The sequence below is a fragment of the Condylura cristata genome, unplaced genomic scaffold (assembly GCF_000260355.1).
Source record: "Condylura cristata isolate star-nosed mole 26May11 unplaced genomic scaffold, ConCri1.0 scaffold00004, whole genome shotgun sequence".
NCBI classification, from domain to species: Eukaryota; Metazoa; Chordata; class Mammalia; order Eulipotyphla; family Talpidae; genus Condylura; species Condylura cristata.
Window position 1 is genome coordinate 67759875 of NW_004567105.1, and position 15391 is coordinate 67775265.

General features: G+C 50.8%; 1 protein-coding gene across 1 annotated transcript; it reads right to left on the bottom strand.

The window, feature by feature from the left end:
* Positions 1-4439: 4439 nt before the first annotated feature.
* SLC22A14 (solute carrier family 22, member 14) lies at positions 4440-13905 on the bottom strand. Its single transcript, XM_004676633.2, has 11 exons — positions 13408-13905; positions 12615-12718; positions 12258-12412; positions 11252-11420; positions 9449-9569; positions 9134-9231; positions 8710-8929; positions 7639-7657; positions 7159-7309; positions 6347-6550; positions 4440-4800 (listed from the first exon to the last, which is right to left on the bottom strand). Exons 1-11 carry the CDS (start codon positions 13903-13905, stop codon positions 4632-4634), a joined length of 1908 nt encoding a protein of 635 aa, XP_004676690.1. The 3' UTR covers positions 4440-4631.
* Positions 13906-15391: the final 1486 nt, after the last annotated feature.

The following is a 15391-nucleotide window of genomic DNA, read 5'->3' on the forward strand; positions in this document are numbered from 1 at the left end:
TGCGCCACCGGGGAGGGCCCTCTATAACTACTGCTTTTAGTACATGAATATACATGAAGTTGCTTGCACCTCGCCACTAAATAAACAAAAGCATTAGCCTTTCTTTGGGAAAGGCTGGGAACACCATGAACAAGATGTTGAGCGCCTAAGGGTTCTGTGAAGTGAGGACACTTGAGAACCCTGATCCGGTGAGTTGTTTAACTGTCCCCATCAGAGTCAGTGGTGCCAGCCCTATGTTTTACTGTCCGGGCTCCCCAGGAGAGGCCCCTGAGTAGATCTCAGCTCCCTTCGAGGGCAGAGGACTACATGAACTGTCCTCTTCCATGGCCCTGAGGACCTGTGTGTGGGAATTTTGGCGGGCCGGGGGGGAGTGGAGGAGGGTGTTTTTATATTTTATTACAGTAGCTTTGGTTTACCGCACAGTGTGTTATTCTGAGAACTATATTCACACCTACACAGGCGTTTGTCACCACAGCCACCACCAGAGTGTCCATGTCCCTCTGCCACTTACCACTGGGTCTCTTCCCCTTTTCTGGATTTTATATCCTACTTTTGGATATACGATGGGTGCATGAAGAATCTGACTAGAGTGCTGGGTGGATGGCTCAGAGATGCCATCCCTGTGGGTGGCTGCTCCAGTCTACCCCCCTTCCCAAGGGACTCTCCCCATATCCTGCTGATCCTAGGATTTGTCTTGCACATTTTTGTCAGTCTAATAGGTAAGAAGTGATTTCTCATGTTAATTCAGTTTGTGCTTCTCTCATTCCTAGTGAATTTGAGCCTCTCTTCATACTATACTCAATGGCCACTTGACATTTCCCATTCGGTGAATTTCCTGCTTATAATACTTGCCCATTTTGCAATTGGGAATTTTGTCTTTCTCTTGGATTGGCACTTGTTTCTTATATTTCAAGTCATGAGTTGCCAGTCAGTTTTAGAGATTGCAAATACCTTCCTCCAAAATGTCATTTATCTGCTGACATCAGCCCTTGGATGACTAGAAGTCTTTAATAACTTGATTATAGAAAGTCCATCAATATTTTACTTCCTTGTCTAGGTTATTTGATCATATTTAAGAACTATTTTTCCTTTTCCAGGTCACAAAGCTATTATCTGACATTTTCTACAAAGACATTAACCTGCATTTTCTTCAATTAGCAAGGTCTTTGATTTTTAATCAAACACCTAGATAGAAAGGTATATATAAAGGTATTTATATCTAGGTGTTTGGCCACTGAATAAATTACACCCTAATACAGATATCAGTGAAAACTAATCCACTGAAGGGTCAGCAATAGAAGTAAGCATTTCAGAGAGAGAAAAACTTTTCATTTAGCAAGTACAGTAATGAAAACTCATTGTGAAATAGGAAAATCAAGACAAATCCAAATCTAGTCTCCAATGAGACAACCACAGAATACCTCTTTGAAGTTGGCCAGTACAACATAGATTTTTCTCGAAGTAAACATGGATTTTTCTCACTGTAAATCTTTTTTTTTTTTTTGCAAAAATCTGAAGGACTTTTGCTTTCTTCATAGAGATCCTTTTTTTTTTAATTTCAATATATTTTATTCTTTGTATAAAAATAGCTGGCAAGTTTATTTTTATCCCAGTCAACCTTGAGCTATGTTCTTTAGCTCCTTTTAACTATTGAGACCACCAAGCTTAGGCAGATTTTCCAAAAGGAGTAGTTTTGTTTTTTTTTTAAGAGATTTATTTATTTATGTATTCAAGAACTGGGGTACGGGCCAGAGGTGCGGGGGTGGTGAGAGGATTCACCAGAGACAGAGTGGGGAGCAGAACAGGCAGATTGATGAAGTACACTGCTGAGGGGAGCAGCGGGCAGGTCAGGAGAGGTCTGCCACACCATGTGGGTCACCTCCAGGGTGGGGATTGAACTCATGCTGAAGTGGCTTTAGTTTCTCAGTGCTGTACTTTAACCTGCTGCACCACCAGGGAGGGCCCCCAAAAGGAGTAGTTTTAAGAATGAAAAGCTAGGGGTATACTGTTAGCTTTTATTCCTATCCTTTCCAAGTCTAAGATGAAGACTTGAGACTCAGAAAGTAAAAAATAATCATAAATTAGGTTATGAAATAAAGCAGTCATAACTCAGTTACACTACATTATATCTGTGTGCAATTTATTATGAGTTCGCCTTAGGATATGTTAAAAATTAAATAATTCTTTTCTCTGTTCCATCTCAAAGGTGGTAGAAATTCTTTGCAGGTTCAGTGGGAAGCTATTATGAGTGAAAAAAATGTTTTGAACTATCTCCCCTAGCAGGGCCAACGTCACGCAGATTTGTTTGTCCAGGTTTGAGAGTGGGGGTGAGACCTGCCTCCAGTTAAATGAGTAACTGATAACTCTGAGGTTAAGATCTTTATTAGCTGAGTTTGTATTTATGTCTGAAGAAAAGTCTGATGAACTTTGAAGCTTAAGCAAATAGATTCTGAAGAGCTCTAAGGAGAAAAGTGCTTATTTTCACCTAAGTGCTCTATGTGTTTGTATTCACCTTAGAGGCACATTTGATTTAGGAAATTAAATGTTGCTGTGGGTATCTTCTGCTTTTACTGTATTTGTCCCGTGGATTTGCCTCTCCCGAACCACGTCAGCATTTGAGACAGATAATTTAACTCAGTAATTCTGTATATATGAAAGTTCTGGAAAGATATACAAACTATTAACCATTATCTGTGGGATTAGGACTTAGAAGCTGTTGGTATTCCATGTCTATGTCATGGCAGTCAGCAGCCACCTTGGAGGAAAGGAAGGGACACTGAGAAGAGCTTAGGGGTGCCATTAATTTCCTCCCTTGATAGAGATGATGGACACTATGTGCTTTGTGATAATTCATAAGACATTATAGTAAGTGACTTCTGCATTTCTCTGTAGTGTATTCAATTTAAAGGCTTGTAGATTGAAGTAAAAATAATTTCAGAATATAATGTACACCAGAAAGCATTAATAGACAGAGGGATAATGCTTAATGATAAAAGAACCATCTATAATTCACTCACTATTTCTTCAGTCACACCTACTCTAATTTTTCTCTGTTGTGCTAGTATTCATTTCCAGGATTTATGGTGTCATTTTCCAGGTTTGTGTTTTAGGAATTTTACTGCTTTGTTTTTGTACATGTCAAACAAAGATAAATTCCTTCTCAGGGAGCTATGTCACCCCTAGATGGTAAATTAACGGTAAAGCCGCCTTTATTGTTCCTGCTTTTAAGCCAATTTGTGTCCTCATGTGCCCAGGAATTTTTGCTGACGTCTACTTTTTAGTGAGATTCCCCTTCCCTAAAAAGCCCTGAGAGTTCTGTGCGATCATGACAACATCGCTATGAACCTGCTTACTGCTTGCTTCTGCCAGGACCTTACACGGTTCCAGCAAAGTAACTGGAGACGAGGTGTCTGAGCATGGATAATAGGTCGGCCGTCACGGTACACAGCCTTCCGCAAGGAGCAGCATGGGAGGCCTTTAATGCATTCCATCTTCCTCCTTTTTCTGGTCCTTCTGAACCCCACCTTGTGGTTCCTGGGCTCCAGGCAATCCTCGGAACTTGGTATAAAATGAGGCCACCAGAAATGCGCTGAGAAGGGAAGGAGTGGTCACCAGTGTCCTACTGTCTCAAGTGGGAGCACATGCCCAAAGCAGCGTGCCCTCACGTTCTGCTACATTACACACCTGCCCTGGCCGGGAGCCCGGGGCCATGTTGACCTGACCTCCAGGAGAACAGATACTCCCGTCAGGCCTCATCTCAGCAGCTCTGGGATTAGACCAGAGCGCCTCCTGCTCCCCCACAAGTTGAAGGGAGAAAAAGAAGAGCCCCACCCGGAGCTTGCCTCCCAAGGAGAGAGGACGTGGAAGCCAGGGCCTATCCCACAGGTCCTGGGTCTCACTAATGGCAGAATCTGGCCTGGGGCTGGCTGGAAAGGGCAGGATGATGCTCAGGGAAGCTGGAATAAAGGGCTGGAATGTAAAGGCTTATCCTCTGCAGCAGTGGAGGTCAGAGGTCAGCCAGACTCTGACCTCTGGGAAGGTACTCCCAAGGAGAAAGCTGAAATGGTTAATCCCCAAGGAAAAACGCAGTGAACGAGTCTTGTGCGATGGCACACACGGGCCACGGTCTCTCCATTCCCTGACATTCCACACCTGCCTTGACAGGTACACACAGTGCAGCTTGCACTTGAGCTGCAGGCCCCCACCGCATGGCCAGATGCCTAGACCAGAGGATGTGGGTGGCTTGCAGAGTCCTGCGCTTGCCCACTGCTGGCCCTCACACATGTGCCCCACCCTCAACGCCCCATCCAGAGAACTCCTTGCTGCGCACCAGGGTTACCCAAGCACACCAAGGATGCTGGGAGCTGGTCTGACCCACCGTCCTCCACGCCTGAGCCTCTGGATTGTCCGGACACAGCCAATTTTGACCTAGTCACCAACATGTTACCTTTATTAGAATGAATCACACCCTAGCTCCCCCAGAAGGGGTAATTTGGGGATCTCAAAGGCTGGCCTCAGAGCAGGACTGACTCTGTTCCCCAAACTGGTCTAGGCCTGGCAGTCAGCATCTGGAATCCAGGGCCCCACGCCCAGACACTGAACTCCAATCCCAGGTCATCCTGGGCCTGCCCTCAGTCAGCTGCCTCCTCTGCCTGACTAACTGTGTCCTCGTAGGTCTGCCTCATGCTGGAGATGGAGTCTGAGTTGAAATTCTCCATTGTGGCATTGAGAAAGGTGTTCTTGGCCACTTCAGTCATGTCATCACTTGTGAGGTCATCAGTCATTTCCAGGGACAGAGACCTGTAGAAGCCATTAGAGAACAAATAATGAGCAGCCTCTGCGGGAAGCTGAGAAGAGCGGTCCCAAGAGGTGGGCGTCCCAGGCCTGTGGGTGCCCACTCAAGTGTCACCTGGGAGTGACCATGACCTCCAGGACCAGTTTCACTCCTTCTGCTAGCCAGGCTCTCTTCACTCCAAGCCCCAGACTGCATCTTTGAAGTTCTGCCCACCACCTGCCTCGCAGGTATTCACTGAGCATCTGCGCAATGTCAGTCACTGTGCCGACAGGCTTTCGTGGGTTTAATCCTCCCTGAGACACTATGAGGAAAGAAGGCTGGACTTCCTGGCTCTAGCTCTCTATGCCTCCATTTTCTTTAATCTCTAAAATAAGAGACAGTGACCAGATCTTTGCATGGGTTTGCTGTGAGGACTCAGTGTGAAAAGGCATAGATAGAACAGTGCCTCACATGACAAATGCACAGTAAGTGTTTGCTATTGTCAGCACACTGCTATCATTTTGCAAATGAAGAAACAGTTCAGAAGAATTAGGTGACTTCTCTGTGCACATACTAGGACGTGGTAGCAGAGAGAGAAGTCCAGGCCCTTGGGACTCTGTTCTTAACTAGTGTGCCGTTACTCCACTGCACTGCACCCCCATCTCTACAATGCGGCAAACTCCTATTCATCCTTCAAAGTCCTACTCAAGTTTCATTTCCTCTGTGAAACCGGCCCCAACAGCTCAAACTAAAATTTCTCCCTCCTGGAGCACCTATGGGTCCTGCACAGGCCTCCATCAGAGCCTCCCATAATCTATGGCTTGCTTAAGGCCAGGGACCTCTTATCTCTGATAGTCCAGTCCTAGCACAATGCCTAGTACTGGTGTATCAGTGAGTCTGAGAAGGACGGGAGGGAAAGAAAGGATGGTGGGAAAGAGGCAGGAGAAGACTAGAGGCTGTGTTACTGCTGGGGTAGAGTGAAGGGTGCTGGAGATATGAGGCAGCCTCTGCCCACCGCCTCTGGCTCCCTCTGTGGGGAGTGATGGGCTCTGTGGGCCCAAACCCCAAAGGGGTTGTTCTGCCATCATGATAGCTCGTTTCCAGAAGACCAGAAGTTAGGAGTTCCCATGGGGGGGCTGAGGTAAAGTCCAGTTCCTAAATGGGGCCCTGGACTTCAGGGTTGGTCAAGAGGCCAGAGTCATGAGTGAAGATTGATCCTCTTTGAGGAGCGAGGGTTCAGAGGGGAATGGAGAGACACTCAGAGCTGCCCCTGGGCCCTAGAAAGAGATTCCAGAGTGTGCTGGGCAGCCCCAAGTCAGCACCCCTGTCTAGACAGACAGATGGAGGTTAAGAAAGGAGATGGCCTGGGTCAGGAGAGCCAGGTGGAACAGGAACCGGCAGAGGCTGGGCTGGGCAGAGATGGAGGTCACCATCTAGATGAGCTGGGGAGACTGCCATGGACAAAGAGCAGCCCCATGGCACAGGACCTTCTGGCAGAGGGGCAGGGCTGGGCACTTCCTGACATATTCTCAGTGCCAAAGGCTTAAGAATCAGTTAGGGCCCTGCACCTACTTTTTCAATGTGGGTAAGTGCTCCAGGCTGTCAAAGAGGGGTTGGTTTCGCGTTTCCGGCAGCAAGTTGCAGAGCAGCAAAGCCAGGGTGGCTGAGAAACAGCAGAGAAAGCTGGGCAGGAAGTTCTGGTCGTGACTGATGAATGTCAAGCACATGATGACTCCAGCTGCCAAGGCCAGAGTCACCAGCCCCAGACCCGTAGACCTGGAAGAGAAGTGAGAGCTCATCTGGGGTAACCTATAGGCCCAAGAGGTTCAGAGGGTAGAAGAAGCTGATCCCCCAAGTCCTCCTGTGTCTACCCTGACCCAACTCACTGTGCACTTTAGAGAATGGAGAGCTCCATTAACTCAAAGTAGGTAGTAACTTCCTCTGGGCCTACTCCATAGGGCAGGGGGTGTTGGGGGGGGGGGAGTAAGACCCTATGGTGTGCAGGGGAAGACATGGGCAGCCCAGCTGGCAGATAGGATTTTGCTGTCAACCAGAGGGCCCTGTGGTGAAAGGCCCGAGCCTCAGAGAGGCTCTCACCATTCCAGGCTCTGAGCTGAAGGCGGAAACCAGAGTCGGACTGTCCGAGGCTCTGCACTGCTCTGCCTCATCTTGAGCTGGTACCTTGCTCAGTCTGGTTTTGTTGTCTGAAATAGGGCTAGTGATGGCATGCTGGGGTTTGGGGGGGTAAGGGCTAAATGGGGTAATCCTTGTGAACCACTTAGCGCAGGGCTGGTCAACTGGTCAAGGTCCAGTTGGAGGCTGCTGTTGACCGGCTGGGGACTGGCCCTCTCCCAGCAGCCCGGGGCCCTTGCCCACTCCCATACCTGAGGACAGTGGGGAGGAGCTCTGTGGAGTAGGCCAGGAGCACAGTGAACGACGCGATCAGGCTGAACTCGCCCAACATGACCAGCAAGGTGTACATGGATTTCAGCTCTGTGGTCAGACAAAGTGACCTCTGAGGTGAGGAGGGCCAATCTGCTCTCCAGGAACCCCCCCCACCACCACTCTCAGCCCTCCCTCTGCCCCTCTCAGAAGGCAACTGAACAGTCCACTCCCTGGCCATAGGTTCACTGACGCTTGCAAGCCTTTAGTCAGCGGAGGCTCAGTGTGCCTGAGGCCTGGCCAGGCTGCGATGTGGCCCATCCACGGTGGGAATTAGTCAGTGGCACAGGAAGGAGGTTGCAACGGGACCTCTGCAGCCTCTCAAGCACCCCACACCTCTGCCTGCAGGTTCTCTCCTGCCTTCCACCTCTTCACCCAAAGGGAGCTCCCCCATGGCCCCCTGCTTCTCCGCCCGCATCCACTCAGTGCCAGGCCTGCGTCCTGTGTGCTGGGCTCCCTGCTCAGGGCCCTCCCGCCCTCCGCTTCATCTTCTGTGAGGCAGACAGGGGCAGAAGCTAGACATTCCAGGGTGCCTGACTGGGCAGGCAGAGGTGGACACAGAATGAAAAGGCAACATCCAGGCCTGGGGGGACAGAGAGCTGGATCCCTGCTCACTGACTCAAGGCCGGGAGCTTGCAGCATCTCTTGCAGCCCCTGCTGGACCCTTCCCTAGTGTCATGCCCTATTTTGGTTTCTAATTTGCTTGCCTTTGGAATGAAGTCAAAGATCCAGTTTTATCTATTAGTGACTATTCCTAGTTTCTCTCATACATTTGAGAATGTTAAACATTTGTTTATCATTTGTTATAGGGTCCACTTAAAAAAAAACAGCCCACCAACAATAGAGATGTAATAATAAATTCATTTCCCCACTTAGTTTCAGCCAGTGAACACTGCTGACATCTAGGAGGGGAGGGGTCTGATCAAGACATGTAATTCCAGCCCCCAGAAAAATGTGGGGTTTGAGGGAGACCCAGGGCTACTTGCTAGCCCTGTGACCACAGCCTTATTCACTGTTCTGAACCCACAGAGCGAAGGTAGTGTGCCCCCCCACCCCCTGCCAGGAAGGAGGGCCTCCATACCAGAGCTGCTCCTGAGAGCTTAGCCCCACATTACACTCATTTTTAGGGGGCAGGCAGAGGCCATATTCTCCTGATGAAGTTACAAATAACACACATTTCCAAGCCAGAGTCTACAGATGTGTGGCAAGGCCTGAGGTAGCAGTTGAAGGACTTTTTTATTTTGATAAGAAGCCTTCTCACATGGGCCTCTGAGAGTGTGCAAGCATGTGTCTTGTTGGGGGACCCCCACCCCAGGAGGACCGTGTTCTGGTGACTAGTACCCTCTGGGAGCTCTGGGAAGTGCGAGGGCCCCTGCAGGCCGGGTGGGTTTTGGGTGAGGAGGCTGACTCCTTGGGTGTCTTGTTGACTGGACAGGGCAGGAGGCGTGAAGGCTGGGTTTGAGGAAAAGCAGGAAGGAGGGCGTTGAATGAGCTTTACCTGGGTGAATGAGAAGGCTGATGAAGCACAAGAGAGAGCCTTGGAAGAAAGTGAAAATCAGGCTCCTCTTCCTCCCAACCTGCTCCAGGAGAAAGATGCAGCCTAGCCGGGCGGGCAACTTCATGATGCTGGGGATCAGCGTTGTGAAGTAAATGCTGGTGCTGAAATCCCTTCTCTGGGTGCTCAGCAGACAATAGTTGTAACCGATAGCAAACCTGGAACGAGGGCAGGAGAGAGACCCTCAGAAAACTGCACAGAACTATACAGAAAGGGGAGAGGAATAGAGACCGAGACAAAGGAGAGGGGGCAGATGGGGGAGGCGGTGAGAAATCAGCAGAGATTTGGGTCTGTGGACTCCGCCAGCGTCCTAGGCCCCTCTTTCCTTGTGGCTGGGTCACGCCCCATTCGTGGGTACTCACCACACACATACCATCACCAAGACAAACTTGCGGAGGTAATTATTGCTATAGAAGTCCAGGACAGAGGCCTCAGTCACCTTTTTGCTGGAAAGATGTAACTATAAGACAAACAGGACCAGCCAGACACAGGGCTGAGGCGCCTGGAGGGAATCTAAGACAGCCCACCCAGCCTTGGGCCTTCCCTTCTAAGGTTCAGATTTGTGTCACCATTCTCCTCAAGCAGTGGGCTGGGGACATCCTCTGGGCTGAAAGGAGGAGGAAGAGAGAACTTGCTACAGCCCCTGCCCAGGCCTGCTCCAGGCCCGAGGCTCTTACCTTGTTCAGCAGACTTACAGGAATGGTCTTCTTGTTCACATAAGCGGCATAGCGCAGCACCTTCTTGGCCTCCTCCGTCTTCCCCTTCATCATTAGCCACCGCGGCGACTCTGGGAGGATCCTGCACCACCACCACCTCTCTCACAGATGCCCAGAGACCCAAGTCAGCCCCAGCCCAGCCCCAGCCCATGAACGTGTTGCTCCAGCTCGCAGTGGTCACGAAGTGCCTGAACATTAGGACACGCCAACACTCTGACCGCCCCCAGGCACTGGCATTTGAAAATCTACCTTGACAATCCTTAGTAGCCTGTAATAGGCCTTGTCCATCACTCACTTCGCTTCACTGCTTAGACCCTGAAAGTTCAGAGCAGGATGACAACCGAAAAAAAGCAAAGGTCGGAACAGACCTCAGGCCTTCAGCTACTAGTCAGAGCTAGCTGGCCACCAGGGAGAAGCTGTGAAGTGGATAGAAGATAGAGTCTGAAATTGAACTGGCATGGAAGTTTGCATGCTGGATGATCAAAATGAGACTCATTCTCACAACTAACCATGACTGAAAAGAGACGAAACCTCCTCAGGATACTGGTGTCAGAGAAGGGTCAGAGGACGGGTCACGTCTGAAGTAGGGACTAAAGAAAAACGTGCCCTGGTCAGTCCAGCCCTTTCAACTATCTGTAGAACTATGGAGACAGCTACCAGAAGAAAAAGCTGAGAGTCCAGTGTGATGGTTTCTGGGAAAGGACGCTCTCTTGGGGCTGAAGAGAGCCGAAACTGGTGACTTCTTTTTCATCAGATATTTTGGTGGTACTAAGTTTTTAATCATATGCCACAGTAACATTTTGAAAAAGTCTCCTCAGGTCAAGCGATGAGACATTAATTCTAAACTACGTGACGAGAATCACACTGCCTGGCATCAGCTCACTTCGGGGTATCTCCAGGACCGTCAAAGCTGGCCTCCAGCTTTTGCAGAATTTAGAAGGTCTCGGCGTCGCCGGCAGCCCCACCCCTTCCAGTCCATATTGTGTGTGGTGCGGTGGTTACAAGGCAAGGACTTTGGCATCAGAGAGGCTCAGTCAAATGCCAGGCCTCCCTCTCCACCTACTTGAACTTCTGCACTCCCTGCAGAGACTCCCCACTCCTCCTGCCCTGTCCCCTGAGGTTCAAGCCAGCGTTCAGCTTGGTAAAGATTGAATGGCTTTTCAAGACTAAATGTGGCGTCCGCTCCTTCCCCGCGGCTCCTCTCCTCTCACCACCTGCCCAGCGGGCAGTGCCCTTTTGTGCTTGCTCATGGATCCTCCTCCTCGCGCTCCCTCAGTTCAACCCCAGGTTCCTGTTGTGACTCCCCCACATAAGCAGGACGGGAGCAGACGGCCCTGCTTGGCCCTGTCTCAGCTGCTCAGAGCCGGCATCGTTTTCCCACCTGTGTCAGCCCCTCTCTGCCACAGTCAGCTCCTGCATGGCTCTGCTTTCCCGGCTTCTGCCCACTCCTCAACCCTGGTACCTCCTCCAGGCCACCAAGGCCAAGACCTGCCTTCAACGTTCACCCCGCCCCGGTCCTTGAACTCCTGCCTTTCAGCACCTCGCCTGCTTGTTTTCTGACCACCTCTGACATCTTTGCGAGTGTCCTCTGAGGGCAGTTAATGCCATGGCTTCAGAAGCTGTGCCCCTGATTCATATCTCATCCACATGGGTTTTCTCCCAGGGAAAATTCTACCAGCCCATCTCTTCGAGGTCCCTCCACCCCCCTCCATCCCCAGCTCACCAGACCCCACCCCTGTGGGTGCCCTGTACTTGTTTGCTCACCAGATATAGGCGATGAGGGGGAAGGTAGGGGCTCCCCCCACCAGGAACAGCAGGCGCCAGTGGTGCAGGCTATAGGCAAGCCCTGTCAGGAACATGAGCCCCACGGTGAAAAAGCAGTTTTCCAGGATGATGGCGTGGGCCCGGTGCTCACCCCCCAGCCACTCAGAGGCTGCGCAGAGGCCAAGCAGACAACAGAACAGTTAGGCCAGGGGCCCCAGGCTGCTTTTCTACCTGTTCATGATCTGCCTTGGCCTAGAGATAGTCAGGGCACCTCTGTGCCCCCTGGCAACAACAAGTCCCCTTCCCAAGGCCCCTTGCCTGACCTCCCAATCACATAAACACCTCCAGTCCCTTCTTCTCAACCCGGCTGCTCCCTCTGAAGCCCTGCAGCATGAGGGCAGGCCTCGTTCGTTGAGTCAGCCTGGGTGGGGTGGTACCTCACAGGTGGCGGACGTCAGGGAAGGCAAGGGATCAGTGCCCTTATATTTGCTCTCAGTGCATTCATGCCTCGGCCTCCTAGCCTAGGGCTCTGAGGCGGACCCGGTCATCTGGGCTCTGGCAAGCTTCCAGGAAGAAGAGACCTCCTGCCAGGGGCCCTGCACTGAAACTCAGTTCCTCCACTGCAGCTGCCCTGAGACCCAGAGCCAGCTGCTTAAGTTCCTGAGGCTCAAGTTCCCCTTCAGTTAACTACTTAGGCACTCGGGTGCCTACTACAATACATAACAAGGGCTCAGCACTCACCTGGCCCTTCTTAAGGGTTCAGTGACTATCAGCGAGCTCAAGGTGCAGGTACAAGGGGCGCCAGGCAGGTAAGGAGGTAGGGTAGAGGGTGAGGATGGGAGACAGTCTAGGCACCTACTCGCTGGCGTCTCCAGGCAGCCAGAGGGGGTAGCTCTTTTATAACTTCCTGCCAGCCTAGGCGGGTGGCAACTCACCTGCCCCTCAGCCACAGAGCAGCAAGTGCCAACCCCACTCCCACACACCAGCCCTACCCCCACAGACTCACCTAAAGACACACTGCTGATGAGATAGCCGGTCACCGCCTGGGACACGCCAAAGCGGAAGAAGAGATACTGGCGAAAGCTCTTGACAAAAGCTGTCCCGAAGCCGAAGATGATCAGTCCCAGCAGCGAGAGCAGGATGCAGGGGTAGCGGCCCAGCCTGCGGGCATCAGAGGGAGGCTGCTCCCTCTGAGGCAGCACACGGACCTCCCTGACTGGCCCAAGCCTGCACCGCGAACCACTCCACTGGCCTCCAGAGTGTCCTACCCTCACCTCCCCCAGCTTGACACTCTACAGGTCTGAATGCCCATGAGGAGAAGGCAGGAGCATCCCTGGGACAGAGGGAAATCCAGGAGACTCACCTGTCACTTAGGAACCCAAAGATGATAGATCCTATCAGGATCCCCGACCACAATATGGCCTGCACGATATTCCAGCTGAATTCCTTGTCACACACCAAGTCAAACTGAGGGTTATACACGGGGATTGGCCACTGGCCACTGGATCCAGACACTGAGCTGGCCCCGGGGAGGGCCTTTAGGTAAAAAGGACCCAGGGCAGGCAGGTAACTGTGTGTGTGTGCGGCATGCCTCAACTCTGTCACCTCTGTACCCCACATCCTGCCCCGCACCTGGCAGACTCCAGGAGGTAAGCCAGGAAAGAGGCATGAGAGGCACAGGCCAAGATGGGGTATAACTGCAGAGGTAACTGAACAGAGGCCAGAATCATTTTAGACTTTTTCCAAACGCAGAAGCTGGCCCCAGCCTACTTAGAGATTCAATGGGGAAAGGTCTGTGCTGTGAAGGGCCCAGATTACAGCTTAAGAAAGTCTGTAAGAGGTACCTGATCAAAACTGCCTCTTTCCCTGGTTCCCTATTTGTTCAGGGGGCAGAATCACAGCTGCAGCCACAACTCGCTGAAAAGATGGCAAACCCAGCCATGTGGCACCCATCCCTACCCCCAATCCACTTGAGCAGGCTGAGAGGCTTTCGAGCAGGCTAAGGCTGGGCAGCAGGAATCCTGGCCCTGGCCCTCACTCTCAGGTTGACCTTAGACTAACTGCTGCCCCTCCCTAGCCTCAGTTTCCTCACCTGTCAGTGAGGATGCAGCTGTGGGCCCACGGGATAGTTACAGATAACTCAGGACAAGACTTACCTCATTGATCAGTGATCGCTCCTGGGCATCAGGGTAGATCCACCCATCTTGGCATGACACGGTGTCGTTGAGGCCAAAATGGATGATAGAATCCAGGTTCCAGTTCACAGGCAAGTACATGAGACACGTCAGGAAACTGCCATTGGGTTCTCTGGGCAGAGTCAGATTCAGCTGCTCAGCCTCAGATAGGTTGGGGCCGACGGCCAGTATCCAGCTGGTATTGCAATAGGGTTTCTGGGCTGTGAACACAAAGTGGTCAACAAAAATGAAGAAGGCTGACAGGCTGATGGGGATGAAGGTGAGAGCCACCAGCCTCCGCTGGAATGTGCCAAACTCTCCCACCACATCCAGGATGTGGGCCAACTTGTCATCTTGCTTGGTGTTTAGGGACCTCAGTCTCTGTAACAGTGTCTCCAGCGACCACGTAGGGAAGTGTCCTGATGTTTCATGACTCAGCCTCCTGGGAGTGGAGGCCTTACAGCTGATTTCCTCTGCCATCTGTTCAAAGAAAGGCTGCAGCTCAGTGTCTGCTCATTCCGCCCCCAGGCATGAGTGGCCACTGACCACAATCCTGCCCCTCTGACTTGTAACAATATGGATTGCAACCTTGATGTTCTTTGTAGTTCTCTCTGCTTTGGAAGTTCCTTTGTTAACATAATGTGTTATTATGACCTACTTATTGACTCACTCAACCGAATTTTAGTATACTTAATACCTTTTAAATGTTTTATTTATTTGTTAAAGATTTGTTTAATTTATTCATGCATACAAGACCTGGGGTGGAGGCCAGAATCCAGAGGTGTGGGGGAGCGGGGGGTGGAAGGATTCACCAGAGACAGTGGGGAGCAGAACAAGCAGATCCACTGAAACACACTGCTGAAGAGAACAGCTGGTGAGACAGGAGAGGTCTGCTGCACCATGTGGCCCACCTCCCTGGTTGGGGATCAAACTCATGCCACAGTGGCTGGTGATAACTTGACAGCATTGAGCTGAACTTGGTGCCACCAGGGAGGCCCACTTTTTAAATTATTTTTTTATCTTTTCAAAATATTTATTTATGCATACAGGCCAGAGGTGCAGGGGCAGTGAGAGAATTCACCAGAGACAGAGTGGGGAGCAGAACAGGCCGACTGATGAAGTACACTGTTGAGGGGAGCAGTGGGCAGGTCAGCAGAGGACAGCCACACCATGTGGGTCACCTCCGGGGCAGGGATCGAACTCATGCGGAAGTGGCTTTAGCTTCTTAGTGCTGTGCTTTAACCCACTGTGCCAACAGGCAGGGCCCCCACTTTTTAAATTTTTAAGGCAATATTAGGTCTCTGTTGTCATGGATAAATGAGGTCTCCTACAACTTGGCACATATAATGAGGCATGATTTGTGGCTTGCAAGATAGGAGAGGTCGCTAGGAACAATTCCTTCAAAGAAATTTAAAAATCTGGATAGGGAATGACCAGGAACTCAGGCATGGTGGGAAATTGAAGTCTGGGTTAGAATTGGGGAGCTAGGGTCTGTGCAGAGGAGCTGGTGTAGTGGGGCACCAAAGAACAGAGGCAAACTGGGGAGATGGCTACATTGGCTGTGCTGAGCACACTGCATGTTGAGCACGGTCGATTAAGGCCTTGGAATGGCAGCCTGGAGGGGGAACTAAATTTGAAACTGTTATGCGTCAAAACCCTCAGGGCTGAAGAAGCTCAGCTCTGGGGCACCCCTGGCCTACCAGCAAAAGCAGCAGCAAGTCTTCTCTGAAGGAAAATTTCTCCACATTAAGCTCCCAGGACTTTCAGACAACCCGAAACAGAGATTATCAGACACAAGGCAAGCCATTCTTAGTCAACAGGAACAAGAAAAAAATGGATTTAGACTGAGGATGTTGGAACTTTCTGACACAGATTATAGAACAGTTCCCATACAAGGAATACAGATTTTTTTTTTTTTCTCGCACCTACTTGGAGCATTTGAAATACTTTACCATGTACGAGGCAA